Source organism: Mytilus californianus, unplaced genomic scaffold, assembly GCF_021869535.1.
Source record: "Mytilus californianus isolate M0D057914Y unplaced genomic scaffold, xbMytCali1.0.p SCAF_1, whole genome shotgun sequence".
In the NCBI taxonomy this organism is placed as follows: domain Eukaryota; kingdom Metazoa; phylum Mollusca; class Bivalvia; order Mytilida; family Mytilidae; genus Mytilus; species Mytilus californianus.
This window is the reverse complement of record NW_026262581.1, coordinates 111,228,963-111,247,402: the sequence shown is the minus strand read 5'-3', so window position 1 is coordinate 111,247,402 and position 18,440 is coordinate 111,228,963. Positions and strand designations below refer to the sequence as shown.

Genomic DNA, 18,440 nt, shown 5'->3' with positions numbered 1-18,440 from the left:
ATTTTACACGCCGTGGTGCAAAAGCTATAGCGTGGCGAATTTAACAGGTAAAGTAATTTTGAGACAGTGTTATGTAGTAGGAGTAACTGGTCATTTTTATTGTACTTGTGGTATTTTATAGATTTTCTAGGAAGCACAGTTTCGTTTGAAATTTTCTTGAATTAAACTGGTTATAAAGCAACAGATTCTACGTTTTTTTTTTTTTTTTTTGTCTTTTGTTCATTTTCGTTTTTGGCTATGGTGTCGACAGTTTGTCTTCGACTAATGAGTTTGAATATCCCTTTTGTATCTTTCAGCCTCTCTTTCAATAAAAGATTGTTCTTTTTGTCCAATATTTGATCTTTTTAAACCAAAGGAATAAATGACATTCAGTTATTAAAACAAATGAGTGATTGTAATGAAACTTTATTTGAACTTCACTACAGCAATAACTATTTGCACATATAACATCTTGAATTGTCAATGAAAACAGCAGTAAAGTCTAGGATTGCACATAGAAACGGTTGGTATTTTGTCATTTGCTATTCATCACCGAGTCCATCATATGTTCTTCCCGCATTCAGCATCAATGACTTCTGCATCAATTCTTCTATTGCAATTTTCTGAAAAAGAAATAATCATGTATCGTTTAATATACATGAAAGACGTACACTTATTTGTAAATTGTTTTAATCTAAAGTCGATTCAACACAAACAGTACACGCAATTAATTGCATACTTCATATAGTTAAGTTGCGCTGAAGTAATTAAATAGAGTATGTACATATTTATAATATATCAACCAATAAATCTATCTCCTAGTCAATAAAGATTATTTAAATGTTATTGATATCATGTAAAGTTTTCTTTTCACATTTATAAGCTTATTTTTCAAATATGTCTTATCATGATGTGCATTTCATTATGTCAAAAGCTACATTTACTTTAGTTTATACATTTACTTTAGTTTATACATTTACTTTAGTTTATACATTGTTTTAAATTCAAATTATTGTACTTACTAGCAATGTAAAAAAAAAACATCGAACCAGATTGTTTGTTGCCTCTCATTTGACAAGGTTCTGTAAACTCCGTGAGGTTTTTTTTCTTGCTACTCATCCAACTTGTATGTTGAGTACTTGGTTTAAACCCACACTGTTTATTTATTCCTCAATCATACCACATAGCCAGAATATTCCGAGTCCTGGACACATATGGGTTTTCATGAATCTAACTCTTTAATTTCTGTGTCGTCCTCCGACATAATTGAACTGCTACATTCACTAGAGGTTTGACTGCTGAGTGAAAGTGAAGACATACTTTTATCCAACTGGCGTGAGCTGTCTTTTAGATAATTTGTACTTTCACCTAAAGAATCTTTGCTGACACCATAAAGTCTTTTGTTTTTCAGCTCCTCGATTGTTTCATTCAGTGTCAGTAGCTGTCTCATTAAGGAGAGATCTTGATCGACAAGGGAAGTCTGTAAAAATAAATAAAACGATGCTTAGGGGCGTTACATTTTTTGCATGTTTGTCACTACCAAAGCTACAAATCTGTTGTGAACAATTTCCTTCTGAGTATAAAATATTTATATTTATGAAAAGACATATGGATAGATATTACTTGTCATACTTGCACAAAAAAGCAGTGTTATGTCAAGATAAACACTTACCATTTCTTGTCTTAATCTTTCCATTGCTGCTGACATAGAAGTCTGTTTTGGTTTTTCTCTATTCTGCTCTAATTTCCTCTTGAAACTTTCACTTGCTTCCACTCGATTTAGATAGTAAGATCTACAGTTATTTTGAAAGTCTACTGACTCTTCATATTTATCTATTGACTGAACTGCTGTTTGATCACTAGTATTCCTCACTTCCCAAACCATTTTGAATATTTTGTTACAAACTGTAATGTGTAGTGTTAATAATAACACTGTTCATACCTTTATATACATGACGTCCCCGAGTAGCGATATGATTGGCTACATAAATACAAGCTACGCTGGAGTAAACCTGCTTAATAATGGTATAAACTAAAAATTCAAATGATTCTGATTATTCAAAAGATTATCTAATATTTTAATAAAATTTATTTGCATGAGGTCTTGTTTGTTAATAGACGTATTTAGATTCCACATTGTTCTGATATAGATAAAAGCCGAAGGAGGTATACTGTATAGAAATCCATAATTAATAACACGTTAGATCTTTTAACAAGACCAAAGTTAATCTCTGTATCAAAATAGATACAAGTGATTCTACATTTGTAACAAAAGGAGATGTGGGGTATACTTTGATAAGTCAATAACTAAGATAATATATGACATGTAGATATAACACTTATGTTCTAATTTTGTAGCTAGTATCTTTTTACGCGTTTTTCTTATCTGTAATTTCTTTGTTGGTTGTGGTAGGAAGCCATTTAGCCATACGAATTAAATTCATAACAAGTCTAAAAACCTCGAGGAAAAACAACGTAGCTATAATAGAAAAACATAGATTTGTGTATGTATAGGTACGGAGTTGCACAAATGTACAGAAATGCACAAAAGTACGGAGATGCACGAAATACATTTGATCGTGAGTTTTCTTTTCCGTTAATTCTAGCACAGTGATATATTATTAAGGTATATGTAAGTGATCTTAATATGCAGTTATCAATGACACTCTCGTAAATCATTGAGGCGACTGATAAATACAAAATTTAGCTTTATCATGGTGTAAACTTTTTCGTTTGAAAAAATTATACCTTTCAAGTTATAAATATTTCTAATGGGAACATTATATGATTGAGGACAATATTTTATTCTTATAGCTTTATTCAATTTTATATAAATGCCATTTAAAATATGTGCATCAATCTTATTTAATAGAGCTTGTTATTTCTTGTTTGCAATCTGCTGCGTAGTGTTATAAAATAGTTTGTCATTAAACCTTATTCAATGTAAACTTTTCAATATCATTCGATGCATTTATCAGGGAACAAGGAGACGAGCCAATGCAGAAATCAACAGCCGCAATTTTTTCATTGGCAGTTTCAGATCAAGTAACTGTACATATGTAACGGAAATGATAAATAAAGTAACAACAAACTCATCCTACAAAAATATCAAATTACCCACTGAAAGAAAATACTAGTTGTTTACATCCCTTTGGGGTGGGTGGGGGTGTCTTTTGCTGGATAGTTGTCTCATTAGCAAACATAACACTTCTTATTTTTATTCTTTAAATGTAATTTCCCGAATAAAATACATTTATATTATATAAAGCTCTGAAAAAAATATGCGAAATAATTGAGTCAAAGAGGAAGTGAATGGGGAAGTATATTTGATATTCCAGTAAATATCTTTTTTGCTCTAGAAAAAAACCCAGTAATTTAGAATTCAGAATTTACAAATATGAAATATAGGACAATATTAAATATCTGTACATCAAGAACGACTATATCACTGAAAAAAATGTTGTCAAAAAGAAGTTGTTACACAAAAGTGTGTCGTCTGTAGAGGAGAAGCGATTCAACTCTTTTACAAACTATACTTTTGATGCACTTTGCGCGGTAACTGTCTGTAGTGGCAGGTGCAGTTTGATAAGACACAAAATCAAACAGAAACAGAAGTGAACAAAATAACTAGAAGGAAATTTAGATAATAAATGTTCGTTAAAATCTTATCCAATATGATAACCACATTTCAAATATAAATGACTTTAACGAGACTTGACACTAAAGAGAAAAATAAAAAATCAATTAAAATGTCTCAGCAATGGAAAGTGTTGTATCATGTTAAATTTGTTTTTGGCTGTATTGTTTACTTGTTGTGTATTTCCTGAAACAAATAGTAATTGTGGTTAATTTTGTGCATGATATTACAAGAAAGGAGACTATATGCTTTGACAATTTACATGTAGTGTCAAGGAATTTTCCTTGTCCCAAGATGATACGTCTCGCTTTGTCGGAACATTAACTGCTGAGTTGGCGTATATTATACATTTTGCGGTCGAATGTTCTGTCTTTGAATTGTTTGTTTCCTATATTGCTATTAAGTCAACGTTCGAATGGGAATAATCTTTTCATTTTGTTACATTAATACATTTGAGTATCTGTGCATCCGTAGCCCTTTTATGTTTTATAACATAAATTTTAACCAAGCATGTAACAGTGTTATTTAACTCGAATATTTCCTCGCGCCTGCATTTTTAATCACTTGTAACTCCTAAAGTATACTGTAAATATAGATAAAGGCAACAGTAGTATACCGCTGTTCGAAAGTCATAAATCGATTGAGACAAAAACAAATCCGGGTTACAAACTAAAACCGAGGGAAACACATCAACTATATAAGGAAAACAACGAAACAACACTGAAGTGAACAAAAAACAAACGACAATGCAACACACACAGAAACGAACTATAAGATAACAACTGCCATTTTCCTGACTTGGAACAGGACATTTTAAGAAAAAAATGGTGGGTTGAACCTGGTTTTGTGGCGAGCCAAACCTCGCACTTTTATGGCAATGTTAAATATAACACTAAAATGACACCATTACATGACAGGAATACAGTACAAATAAAAGCAAGAACATTCAGGACAGAGAAATACACAAATAAACAATACAAAAGTACATTTCGACATGCTAACCACAGAATAAAAACGAACACGTAAAACAACATAGGACAGCACACAAAACAGCACAATAGAACCAAGAACTGTCTTTCACACGACTGGTTCAACGCCACAAAAGTGACGTCAAAGGTAAATTTCTAAAACAAAATTGATACTGTTCAAGATCAGGTTTGTAACTATGTCATTTGATGTATTTTATAACAATTACAAGAATATTAATATAGAATTATGTTAGTAATTAGATAATTAATTGTATAACTTATAAATCACCTCATGACCTGTATTTTCTGATAAAGATGAAATGAAACATATTGGCATGGTCTGGAGCTTCATCAGACATGACAATGTACATGATCATCCTATTCACTATCAATAAGATCTGGGAACGATTTGCATTATGCCACCTACTGTGATGTTATTTTTACCTTAGAGCAATGCTAAAAATTTATCAGATTGAACAGTATCTAAGTTATGCGGTTCAAGGACAATATCAAAGACATGAGTATCATGAACTCTTCATCCAATGGCACGACATAGTTATACATGTATGTTAAAACCTGTGCAATTTGATTTAATCAAATTTAAGAGGTCTCGTTATGGTATAATGAAAAATTGCAATTCTTAATAGATGTATGTTGTCTCTTTCACACAAAAGACCGCAATATTTACGCAACCAGTGCAGTATTTGGTAATAGAAAATTACTATATGATAGATACTATTACAAAATTATATATTGTCATTGTTTAAACAAAGGTAGGATGTTGCTGACAAATTAAGTTATGGGTATTGGTCTAAATCTTTGGTCATAAGTATATGTTATCCTTACTGAAGGACAAACATAAACTGCAACGTTAATATGACATAAAATCTACAATCGTAAGCCCTCCGTACTTTCCAATGACTTATCGCTTTACAGATGTGGTAAATGATGGTATGAATATCCAACTGATAACCTTTAAAGTCTTTTAATAGGTTTAGGATTGCTTAAAAGTGTTTCTCTGAATAGGTAAAATAAATATATGTGATTTCTTTTTGAATTCTCTTTTTGATCCGCGAATAAATATATATACATATCGCTGATTTTATCAGACCTCCTGCAAGTTTTATCAAAAGAATAAATATTTATATTGTATTTTAAAATCTTTTTATTTGTGATTTAGCACATTTTACTCCTTTATAGGTTAAATGTTCGCAATTTGTCTTATTGAATACAATAATAATTTACTTATGTACTTGTATGGCTTTGAAAATTGGTAAGGTGTAAATAAATATAATTTGATAATGATACACTAGAAATAATTTGTTTAGAAAGAACTTGACTTTACTATTTTGTTATTTATGCCCTTACGTTTTCTATACGACCCGTCTGGATTGATTTTCATAATTGATAGTTTCACATGTTTTCGATAAAACCCTCCATTAATCTACAACAGTAAAGGTACAGTTATTGAATAATAGTTCAAACTGTTGTAATAGTGCACAAACACAAAGATACATGGGACTGTCATTAAATTAAACATTCTCGTGTAGATTCAAAAAAAGAAAAGATACCAAGAGACATTTACTATAGTGTTATCATACTACACTAGAGATGTTTAGAACAAAAATACACACACACTAAATAAAAAGCTAGACTATTCTTCATATATATTCTAAATCTATCAAAAAAACGAGGATATGACACTGGGAGTTATGAAAACCTAAAGGAAACATGTTCACCAATATACGTATGTTTATCATTATTAAACGAACTATCAGATAACAGAATTCCAAAGAATGACTCTAAACAATAACATATATCAGAGTACGATATAGGTCTATAAAGAAAGAAATTAATCAAAAAAATAAACAGTTATTTGTCTTAAAACAATATGTTTGATAAATTCCCAAAAATATAGACTTCTTTTTTAATATCTGTTAAGTTTCCCCGGTATGATGAAAAAAAAATATGCGTGCCCTAGGTAGATAAACGAAAGTTCTTCATGTTTACCATTTTTAATCCGAAGTGCAAAATATTCTACATAATTATGGATATTAAGCAACAACAACCAACAATTCTACTTAAGCTGTCCTGTTTGCTGTGTATTTCGAGTCAGTTGTTGTTTTTATTCTTTCGCAGAATAAATAACCACACACAGTACAGGTACCTTTTATTTTACCTTAGTCATTATTTTCACATTTAAATTCAGATCGCGTTGAAGAATCGCTGCGTCAACCTACCCGTCCTTTTAGCATATCATTATGCTTCGTGGGGATGTTAACAGATAATAAAACTACCCATCCATATTATTAATAAACAACATTATAAATAAGAAATGTTCACATTTAAATAATTGAAAGAAAAAAAACTAACATAAACAACATGTTATTTGTGATTCCTTTAAATTACAGAGACTAACAGTATACCTTCCATTCAAATTAAGGATTGATAATATTTGTAAATTATGCAGAAGTACTTCGGTACATCAAACAATATAACAGAGAGTATTGCAAAAATAGATATACTACGATTATACAATAAAAGTTCTTTGAAAATGTATTGATAAACTAAAATACTGTTATATCAGTAGACAAACATTATATATGAACTGCACATCAAAGTAAAGCAAAACTTTTCGTGATTCTTCCGATTATCATATCTGGATTTTCCCCCAACTAGGAACGCCAAAAGTCAAAAATTGGGATAGCCAAAGTATAGCAAAATTTAACATAACGTTGGTTAAGTTTATAAAGCAACTGAACACGACAGTGTTTACCTTTTTAGTAACTCTCATACTGGACATGTTTTTTTTATGATTTCTCGTTATACTTTTTTCTAGTTGTTGTGCTGGAGTAATTTTAAAATTTTTAGTCATTAATTTCCCTTGTCTGTAGTTGTATTCGATGTTTCCTTAGTTAAGATGGCCACAATTTGGACATTCGGAACTAAAACGAATAAAACGTCGAAGAAGTAAAACAATCGAAAAGCACAAACAGAAAAGGAGAACCAGGCTGAGGAAGCAGAACTAGGAATTGGGATACATGCACACCGTATATTACAAATATTTGTATCCGTATTTCTTTTAACATCGAAATAGCCAGAGCCAAAGTACTGTTTTACCTGAATGGTGAAAAACTTAGTTCTAAGCGATCCCACTCAAGCGCTAATTTGAGCTAAGTTATTTGCTAAATAACGACAATACTTTATCTGTACACTGAAGAACACAGATTTGGGGTAACATCTACAAATTTAGAACTGAATTGGACAAAGAAAGCTTACAAATATTGTTATAGCTTGCCCGACAATTCATTAATTAATGTAAGAATATGGAAAATATTTTGGATAGACTGCATAATGATTTCTCGCTAATTAAAGACTCAAGGTGATTAGGCTATAGATATGTAATCATCATGCCGTCCTTCATTCTTATATTTGTGTGTTTGTACGTTTTTTCTGTAAAACATTTTATTGTATAAAGTAGTCAATATAGTGTTAATTCAGCAAGAAATGGAAAATGATCTTGATTGAAGTAAAAGTGGGTCGTGCGTGTTAACAATCATGAATCTTTTCTTTAAAACACATAGGCTAATATATCTATAAATACAATAACCACGAGAATGCTAAATCAGCAGCCGAGATTGTTTTTATTGATGTTTTTTTGTATGCCCCGACAATGTAATTACAATTATTCACAATGACAAACTTATTTGCAAGATTGTAGCCATGCATTTTCATAAATGATTACTTAATAAAAAAAATGTGTTACATAACAAACATACACACACTCACGTAAGAGTGAAGGGCAGCATACACATTTTGAAAATAGAAAAATGACCATTGCTATCGTTTATCTTACTGTACAGTTTGAAATGGCTATTTTTAAATTTGTACTCATTGTTCACATTTGTCTCGAGAGACTATTCTTATCTAAATTTCTCAACATTTCTTAACATTTCATCGATTGTCTTAACTTGGACATTCATCCTCCTAAAAGTATGTCCATGGTTTGTAAGTCCACAAGTCAAGAAGCCAGTGTAGGTTGAAATTTGACGGTTTTTGGTCGTTTTGATATGCCTGTTATGATTTGAGATTCTTGTCAGCAGCGGTTTTCATTGTTTCTTAAAGTTTTTGTCTTTTATGGAATTAGTTTTGGTGATAGATCTATTTTTATTCTGTGGCCTTTGTGGTGATACGGCTTGCGTACTTTTCACAAAAATACGAATCTCAGCTAAATCCTTTATACACATTCAAATAAAGACAGGCTTCATACTCTGTGGAATCGACTGCATTCGTTTTGGCGTCCGGTCCAGTTCATATATATTTTATTAGGGCCCCGCCTAGTGGCGGGTCGCCCTATAGTGATCAGTCTGTCCGTCCGTCCGTCCGTAACAAATTGTGTCCGCTCTATATCTAGAGAACCGTTATAATTTCATACTTTATACTTGACATGTATATTAACCAACACCAGAGGGTGTGTCATTATGTTTGTATAACTTCCTAGGTCAAAGTTCAAGGTCAAAAACTTTGGTTTCAGTTGACAACCCCATGTCCTCTGGTAAAGATCGTGTCCGCTGTCATAATGTTTGTACAATATATCTTATATTAACCAACACTAGAGGGTGTGTCATATGTATGTACAACTTCCTAGGTCAAAGGTCAAGGTCAAAAGCTTTGGTTTCAGTTGAAAACCCCATGTCCTATGGTACAGATAATGTCCGCTCTATATCTTGAAAACCGTTATGATTTCAAAGTGTATACTCGACATGTATATCAACCAACACTAGAGGGTGTGTCATAATGTATGTACAACTTCCTAGGTCAAATGTCCGTCCGTCTGTCTGTCGGTCCGTCCGTCCGTCCCTAACAAATTGTGTTCGCTCTATATATCTTGAGAACCGTTATGATTTCATATTTTATACTTGACATGTATATTAACCAACACCAGAGGGTGTGTCATAATGTATGTACAACTTCCTAGGTCAAAGGTCAAAATCTTTGGTTTCAGTTGACAACCCCATGACCTACCACACGTTATTTACAGCGGGACCCACAGAGATGGCTCCCATTTCAATGATGTCTAGTTTTTATTCTATCATTTCCAAATATTTTGAACTGCACTGTTTTGTTTTAACTTGTGGCAAAATTTAAAACGTGCGTGAAATACATTGTGGTTATACGAACATATTCATAATTATGTACATTTATTTGAAATAAATCAAACCTGATAGAAGATAATTTATAAGGACAAAAACTGATTTAAAATTGTAAATTTGAACAAAATTGAATATATCCAGAAATTGGTTTTAAGCGTGATACATGAGAAAAATAACTTAATGAACGAAACACATGCACTCCATTTATGAGCATAAATATAAAATCAACAGTAGTATATTGTTTGAAATGTTTTCTTTAACCTTAATTGTGTTTACGAAGTTTAATGTAATGAATTTAATTAAACAGGGTGTAAACTCTTTTATACATTTCAGCGGAGACACACAAACAATGATAGTTGTTGTTGTTGTAATGACAGTATCATTGAGCGTAAACCTTATTTTGTACTTGAGTAAATATTCTCCCAAAAGATTAAGCCCATTCAAAACGTACCGAAGCAACTTTGACATGAATATTACCAAAATATTAGTTTAATCCAGAGGACATTTGAATTGAAATACACTGATTTGGCATGACCAAGAGGATCACTAAAGACAAACATATCTCCTATCTTTTCACTCTCTACGTAGGGGTCTATGAAATCGTTATGGCTAATGGAAGTTCTCTGTTGTGATGACAGTAGTAATTTACATGTAATATTGGCCAAGATTATTTTTTGTGAGTGACAGTATTATACAGGAAGTCTCAATACACAGCTGGTTTGACAATATAAGTCGATTTCGATGAAATTGATTTTTACTGTTCAGAATAGGTAAATTCACTATTGGAAATAGATGGGTTTTTTTTGTTAAAGTTACGCCTTGGATAGTCCTCTTCATTTTCCTTGTAAGAATAATCCAGAACATCCTCATCACGATATCATTTCAGTCTTTTATATTATTCCGAATTTTCCTTTCACAGAGTTTCCCCATAAAAAATCATCAGAATAACTTGACTTACTTGTAACCTCCATTATAATACGAGAAGGAGATCACATATAACTTATATGACATGTCCATATATCTTTACTGAATAAGACTTTCAAATGACAAGAATTCAGATATGTTGCGTTATTTTATTTGTACTGATTTTGAAAACGCATTAGTTGTAATTTACTTTTATGAACATCTCAAACAAAGTAATATTAAAATTTGACGGAAAGAAGAGAAAAACTATTCTACCGCTACCGATTCAAAAGGGATCACATGCAATCTTTTGCATTTATATAAGTGTCCTCATAAAAAAGTGTTATTTTAAATTATATTGGGTATTTTGCAGCATTTTATATCTAGTGCTTTTCAAGGTTTTTTTTACTATATGAATCAATTTAGTCTTTGCTGATGTTTGTTTGCAAGACTATCACGGTTATGTAATTTTTTCAGGCCTTGAAACAGTTGCTATATATAACATATAACATGTAAGTTAATGTTTAGGATTCAATATAATTGGTGACTCACTTCATTATACAAACTATCAAATTATTATTTCTTTCCTGAAAGATGTCAATTGTTCATTAAAGATGTCATTTTAAAATGATGTCAAGATGTGTGACATCTTTTATATTTATTTCACTAAGTACATGTATTTGTATCAACCAAAACATAAGCAGCATCATTTAAAAGAAATGATTAGCTTAAACATAATAAACTGTTTCGAGAAATTACAAAAATATCAACTTATGATGTTCAAATAACAAGTAGACTTTTAGTTTTCAAAATTAGACAAAAAATGATTATGTTATTAATATAATTCAGAGTATGAATTTCAGTATATTAAGCATGAATAGTTTTAAAGAAATGATAAGATAATCACACGTTATAATTTTCGTGCGTTCGAAGCTTTTTGTTTGGTATATCTTGACCAGAAACACTCGAATCCAAAAATTTCAATCGATGAATGTATGTAAATATTTGAGTTAGGTGAAGATATCAAGTAATGGAATTGTAAATTGAAGAAAGACAACAAATATTTAAAAAGAAACAAGAAAGCCAGTAAATTATCACCCACTGAAAATCACGGAGTACAAAAGATTGAGTAACATCAACTCTAAACAGGTGTTGAACTTGCTTATTATAAACATTCAATTCGAAGTTGTCGCGTCAAAATATCGCAAATATCAACCATAAAAATTGTGTCGGATAGTTTCGTTCTTAATCAACTATGTAATTTCCGGTTGCAGTGCAACTAAGTTTTGTTTGTTGTATCGTTTATTTCATGGTCGATGGGTTACAGCCTTTAAAGTAGGCAATATACTTTGAATTATTGAGTGAAAGTACTTTATCTATTATATTGAAGACTGTCAGAGTAAAGCATAGCAGTAACTTTGTTTCTAGTCTGGAACGACTTTTAAACAAACAAAGAAAGAAATACCAAAAGACCAATCAAAACATCGAAAATAAAGGAGAAAAAAGGAGCAACATGTATAAGAAAACAAATGAAAAGCAAGACGAATACCAACCAATAAATGGTGTGGTCTCGAGTGCTTTATTAAGGCAACTGTAGTAACCAATGTTCAAATCTATTAAATCGAAGAAGACATATCAAGGTAACAAACAAAAATATAAGGGAATCGCATGAACTCCAAAAGGTGCGTCGTCGGAGTTAGCTTCTTACCCCTCGCATGCATTACCCACCATGCGAATCCACACTCAAAATATCAAAATTGTAAATAGGACACAAATGGTAAAAATACTACAGGACTATTCTGATCTCTAGAGATCTTAGACCGCGAATACATGTCTGTAGAGTTAAGACATAGACATATCGTAACGGTCAATCAATTCGTAATGGTGACCATAAAACTTATTTAGTGTCGATTTCAGTCGTTATTCCTTTAATCGTAACTCTGTTGGAGCAGTTTTTTGTGTGAGCTGCATGTAGTTAGTGGGAATATGAAGTAGTGTAACGTATTGATTGAGATATGCAAAAGCTATACGATGGGACAGAGGGTATACTACTGTTGAGAAATAGAAAGTTGAAATCATCACGTTTGTCATAGATTCTAGTTTGAAATCGGCCATATGTGTTAATATCGAGGAATAGATTGAAGTAAGACATTTCTTCTTTATAAACAAAACATGTCATTCGTCTACCACTCTTTTTTAAAAGAAAAAAGAGATTTTCATGTCTTATCAATAAATTGCTATCAGTATGATTAATATTCTTCGCAAGAAATACACAAACCACGGTATGAAGCTAGGCTTTGCATGTGTTCAACTGAGCATTTATCAAAACTCTTTACATTTAGCCTATCAGCAATTACAAAAGTACTTCTTATGGACGATGCAACTACAGGTCTACTCCACTATTCATATGTATTAGATGAAGATTCTTGCAAATTCCAAAAGATTTAATGGGAAACGTAAAATTTAAGCACATTCAATTGGTAAGTAATATTCAAATCGTAGCATTTTGTAAACTTTACAATTGATTTCCTTCATGATAAATTGATTATTATACACTTTCATTGGTTGTTTATTTGCATTGTGTTGTTCATTTACATGTTCAGAAAAGGTGTTATGGGAAGTTTGGCGGATCATTATAAAACCCAACAACTTTTAACTTCCCTATAAGTTAAAACTGTAAATAATTTTCAAGGATAATATTATCCTATTGATCAAGCGTTTATCTTTTAACAAAATAAACTTGAAATGTTTTTAAAAACGTCTTCCTTGTGTAAAACATTTTCCACCTGTTAAAAAGAAGCGAAAGATACCAAAGGGATTATCAAACTGTAAAACGTATTACGAAACTCCTTCCGGTTACAGTTAATGGAATGATCAGGGCCACTTTATCCGCTTCCCGCTCTAAAGTGAAACAATATTTCATCATACGGTTGATTTCTTTATAATCTGGCGTACAAAATTGTAATCCTGGTATGATGAGTTTATTTGCTCATATATAATCAATTCATAACAACATATTTTTTTATCATAAAATATAACGACAATATAAACATTAACATCATAATGAAATGAAAGAACAACGAGTCATGAGTTTTATATTTCTATAAGTTCGGAAATCGTCTGCTTGTGACTATCACAGTGACTTTGGATGCTCGTTTGTTTAACCACAGTGTACAATGGTCATCTGAAATGAAAAGAATAAAATATGTTTGATACTCGACAAAATTGAAACATATGGTGATCTCCGTCGATTTTAATTTACAAATGTTTGTACCCTTGATTAAATGAAAAAGGCTCATTAAGAAAAATGATTTGTTTCAGTAAAATGTATATATGTAATTATACTTCATTACGATTATGTATTGATTCCCATGTAATTAATGTTTTATCTTAGTTTTAAGTGACAGTAAACAAAGCTAACAGACACATTTTTAATTAACATTTTTGTTGTGATTCTAAGTAGTTATTGAAAACTTTACCTTACCCAGCTTAACTGTCACAATTAACAGATCTAGATCCTTTTCAAACGTTAATCATATACAAAATACGTATATATCTTATTCCGTATGTCTATATACTTACAATGGACAATGCTGTTGTATAAAGTAGAATGTTCGATGTTCTGAGATCAATCTATATCATCTAAGACTAGAAAAACGATTCTGCTCAGTATCCATAACCAGAATCAGTAGAGGTATGTTTGACGGCTGTTTTTGGAAAACTCTGTCGGAATTCCTACGTAGTTTGCTTTTACACCATTACTACTTTCACTTCAGTGGTCACTGTTTAATGATAGAGTGGATATACTTTGGGGCGTATTTGTTTCTCTCCTGTCAACACCATCTATACTATCTGCTACAGAGTCTTTGCTCACGCCATACAGTCTCTTGGTTTTTATTTCTTCTATTGTTTCATTCAAAGTCATTAGTTGCTTCATCAAAGATAAGTCTTGGTCCACAAGCGAAGCCTGGAAAATACGTTTCATAGTCCTTATTTAAAAGGTATGATAAAGCAAGAATCAGTTTACCCGATGACTCACAATCTTAAGAAATTATATACATACAGTGCTTTAAATAGATGCATACATGACTAAGGTTTAAATTTGAGATATACTGATAACGAAAACACTGATGTGTTATAACGACCATAATAAGATGACATTTCAACAAAAATTTTCCTGTGTTTTCATTTATTTTTTTAATGTAATTGTAATTTTTCATCCTAACATTAAATAAAACAAAATTATACGTATCGATGCTTGTATGCTAAAAAGTATGTAAAACAAGGTTTAAAAGGGATTACAATCGAAACCAATAATCAATGTTATCTTTAAACTTCAATCTTTTCTGTTACTAGCTTGGTTTTTAATGTGAAACCAATAACAGCTGGTATACTTTATAAAAAATCTACAGAATAAAAAGTTACATTGTTCATGATTAATACAAGGTAGAATCAAAGCATAAGTAAATAATTTGTATTTACTCACCATTTCTTCTCGCAACTTGTCCATAGCCGTAGAAAGTGATGTTCTTTTCCCTGTACCGACATTCTTTTCACTATGCTCATTTAGTGATTGCTTGAAATCTTCTGACGCCTTCTTACGATTCAAGTAAAATGATCTACAATTATTTTGTAGATCCACATTTTCTTCATATTTTTCCACAGTAATATTAGGAATATTCTGATTTGACATGCTTAATTCCAAAACCATATTTATCAGTATACGTGTTATAGATCTTATTAGTTTAAATGTAAAATTAAATGATGTAAGCATTACTTTGCAAAGTCTTTTATACTCCAAAGCCTACTCACGATTGCTCTGATTGGTTAAAACTTACAGGTAAATATTATGGTCACGGTGGAGTAAGCAAACTTACGATGTTCCTCTTGATCTAGGACATTTGCATTTTGACTACAACAACTTGTTTTTACTTCCTTGGCTTGTATCCAATAGATGTAAATGTAAATTACCACATGATGGCAGATATAAAATTAGAAAAAAAATTGTTTTTTTACAAATAGTTTTACCATCTGCTAAGCTGACGTTCATTTGAGAATTTTTGTTCATCAGCATAAATCGTTGGATATCTGTTTTCCTTGAAATATGTTTCAATTTATTTGCATAGATGCATAAAAAGTTTACATGTACTCGTAGAAATAAGATAAAAAATAAATTTATTGAAACCTTTTATCCTGAACTTTAAAAGAAATAACATATTGCGCAAAAGGTGATGTTTCGCTGAAGTTTACGATTATAACCAATTGTATAGTACCTTTTTACATTTAATTTTACCTCTGCATTTTATTCGTGTTTCAGTTGTGTAAATTAGCTTGCGTCAATTAGTTTGTCTTTTACAATTTTTTTTTTTGGACAAAAGTCTATTCCTGTTCGAACTGACTTAATTCTTTTTCTTTTATATATAATTGTTAAACCTTCTTATTCATAGTTGCACTTTTCAGAAACGTTCAGCGGTAAAAACTCAAAGATACAAGGCTTACAAGGTCACCTCTTCTCTGACTGTAAATGACGTCGTACACTAAATCCATTGGATTTCGATGTGTACTGAATGATATTTTAGTCTTAGATACGTTAATTTTTTATTAGTTGTTATTAGTTTTGAACTATCTTTCAGTAACTGCGTGAACTCTCAGGTCTGTACTTTGTGTCTTTGTAAGTTGTTTTTGTGCTGTGTATCAATATGATGTGTTAAGCCTTTTTCAACTGATTTTTATTGTTTGTTCTTATGGTGTGCTATTTCACAACAGTACCAGGTTAGGGGATGAATGGCGCGCCCTCAAACACGTTTAACCCCGCCACATTCTGTATGTGCCTATCTCAAAACAGGATCATGTAATTCAGTAGTCGTCGTTTGTTGCTATATATCGAATTTGTTTTTCGTTTATTGTTTTTTTTTTACATAAAATAAGGCCGTTAGTTTTTTCGTTTGAATTGTTTCGCGACCATTTATCGCTTGCTATGCCGTATGGGTTTGCTTATTGTTGAAGGCCGTACGGTGACCTTAAGTTGCTAACATTTTATGTCATTTGATCTCTGGTGGAGAGTTGTCTCATTGGAAATCATACCACATCTTCTTGTTTTTATATTATAATTGAATATGCCAGACGAGCGTTTAGTCTACACAAGACTCCTCAGTAGCACCTAGATCAAAAAAAAGAACAACCATAACACAAGAGTATTGTTTATAAGTATACGAGTGTTCATTTGCCAGGCAAGATGAAAGTACAATTGAACACACATATAGCATTGTAAACATTTTAACATAAATTATAAATCATTGTCCTGGAAATTCATGCAGTAAATCAAAAGGATTGGTTGTTATAATGATATCATGAAAGCAAATAGTTTAGACTACCTAAAGAACACTTGTTTCAGCATTAGTAAACTAAAGATATTTTCAATAATTCTAGACCTGTTTGTTGATATATGAGAAATATAATACAATATAGTTATATTATCATAATATCATTGAATTATGTTTGTCTTTATTATAAATATGTTTGCTGTTACAAAGTATTATTTTCCTTTTAAAACGTTTTTCACCTTTATTTATTTTCGTTAATTATATTTAACACCCTATTAAAAGCATTATTTAAGTTGAGACATTTTCATTTAACTGTTAAAAATTAGGCCAGTATTGAATCAGTATCCACAAGATGGATATTAATATTATGAAAAAAAACATGAGCTATGTGCATTTAAATCGATACCATACGTGTACAGTATCATGTTTAAAAAACTAAGGTTGTCCCTCTGTCTGGAAAACTCGATATTATCTATGACTATTTTATTTAAGTTCTGTTGGATTAATGCTCTAGAAATCGATTGTATAATAATGATTTTGTTTTCAAATAAAGTTTTAAGCTTCTTATATCATATTTTGAAATGAAAACAACTTTGTTGATTGAGTAGTAGACCCTTTATTTACAGGAAATACTATTTGTCTTTACTTTTTTGTGCGCACATCCATATTTTCACGGAATCTCTTTCATAGATATAGGAAGATGTGGTATGAGTGCCAATGAGACAACTCTCCATCCAAGTTACAATTTATAAAAGTAAACCATTATAGGTCAATGTACGGCCTTCAACACGGAGCATTGGCTCACACCGAACAGCAAGCTATAAAGGGCCCCAAAAAATTACTAGTGTAAAACCATTCAAACGGGAAAACCAACGGTCTAATCTATATGAAAACAAGAAACGAGAAACACGTATGAACTACATAAACAGACGACAACTACTGTAATCAGATTCCTGACTTAGGACAGGTGCAAACATTTGCAGCGGGATTAAACGTTTTAATGGTACAAAACCTTCTCCCTTTTCTGAAACAATAGTATAACATCACAACATAGAAAATCACACTATAAAATATCAATTGGAAGGCTTAACTCAATCAAAAAACGTAAATTAACACACAATGAACGAATAAATTTGACCTGTGACACCTGAATGCAAATACACAGTTAATAAAAAATTACAAGGGATAAATAATTAAAGTCAAAAGTAAATAAACAGGTTTAAACAAAGTTAAAGTATGATATCACTGTGAAATTTCAAACATTTTTTAGAAAATCATCACTTTTGAAGAAACCTGCGTCATATTATACACAGGTAAATGAAAATAATTTTGTTGTTAAGTATACTTCTTTTTCTGTGTGTATAAAATCTTCCGTTTAGGAATACCTAGAAATTTCATTAATATCAATAAAACTAATCTAACACTTGGTACATATGGGGTGAATATCAACAATAAAAATATACAATTAGTGCTAGAT

General features: G+C 31.2%; 1 protein-coding gene and 1 long non-coding RNA gene across 2 annotated transcripts; both read right to left on the bottom strand.

The window, feature by feature from the left end:
• Positions 1 to 389: 389 nt before the first annotated feature.
• On the bottom strand, positions 390 to 1,910 carry LOC127730717 (uncharacterized). Its single transcript, XM_052239233.1, has 2 exons — positions 1,652 to 1,910; positions 390 to 1,459 (listed from the first exon to the last, which is right to left on the bottom strand). The coding sequence occupies exons 1-2, from the start codon at positions 1,862 to 1,864 to the stop codon at positions 1,202 to 1,204; spliced, it is 471 nt and encodes a 156-aa protein (XP_052095193.1). The 5' UTR covers positions 1,865 to 1,910; the 3' UTR covers positions 390 to 1,201.
• An 11,695-nt stretch (positions 1,911 to 13,605) lies between these two features.
• LOC127730739 (uncharacterized) lies at positions 13,606 to 15,412 on the bottom strand. Its single transcript, XR_007995261.1, has 3 exons — positions 15,127 to 15,412; positions 14,223 to 14,607; positions 13,606 to 13,824 (listed from the first exon to the last, which is right to left on the bottom strand). It is a non-coding gene; the product is annotated as an uncharacterized LOC127730739 (long non-coding RNA).
• Between the last annotated feature and the right edge of the window lie 3,028 nt (positions 15,413 to 18,440).

Bases quoted from the DNA above. Each gene is read 5' to 3' on its own strand.
- LOC127730717 (XM_052239233.1), bottom strand. From the start codon at position 1,864: ATGGTTTGGGAAGTGAGGAATACTAGTGATCAAACAGCAGTTCAGTCA. The intron at 1,460-1,651 runs GTAAGTGTTTAT...TTATTTTTACAG, and splicing joins AAAGATTAAGACAAGAAATG to ACTTCCCTTGTCGATCAAGA.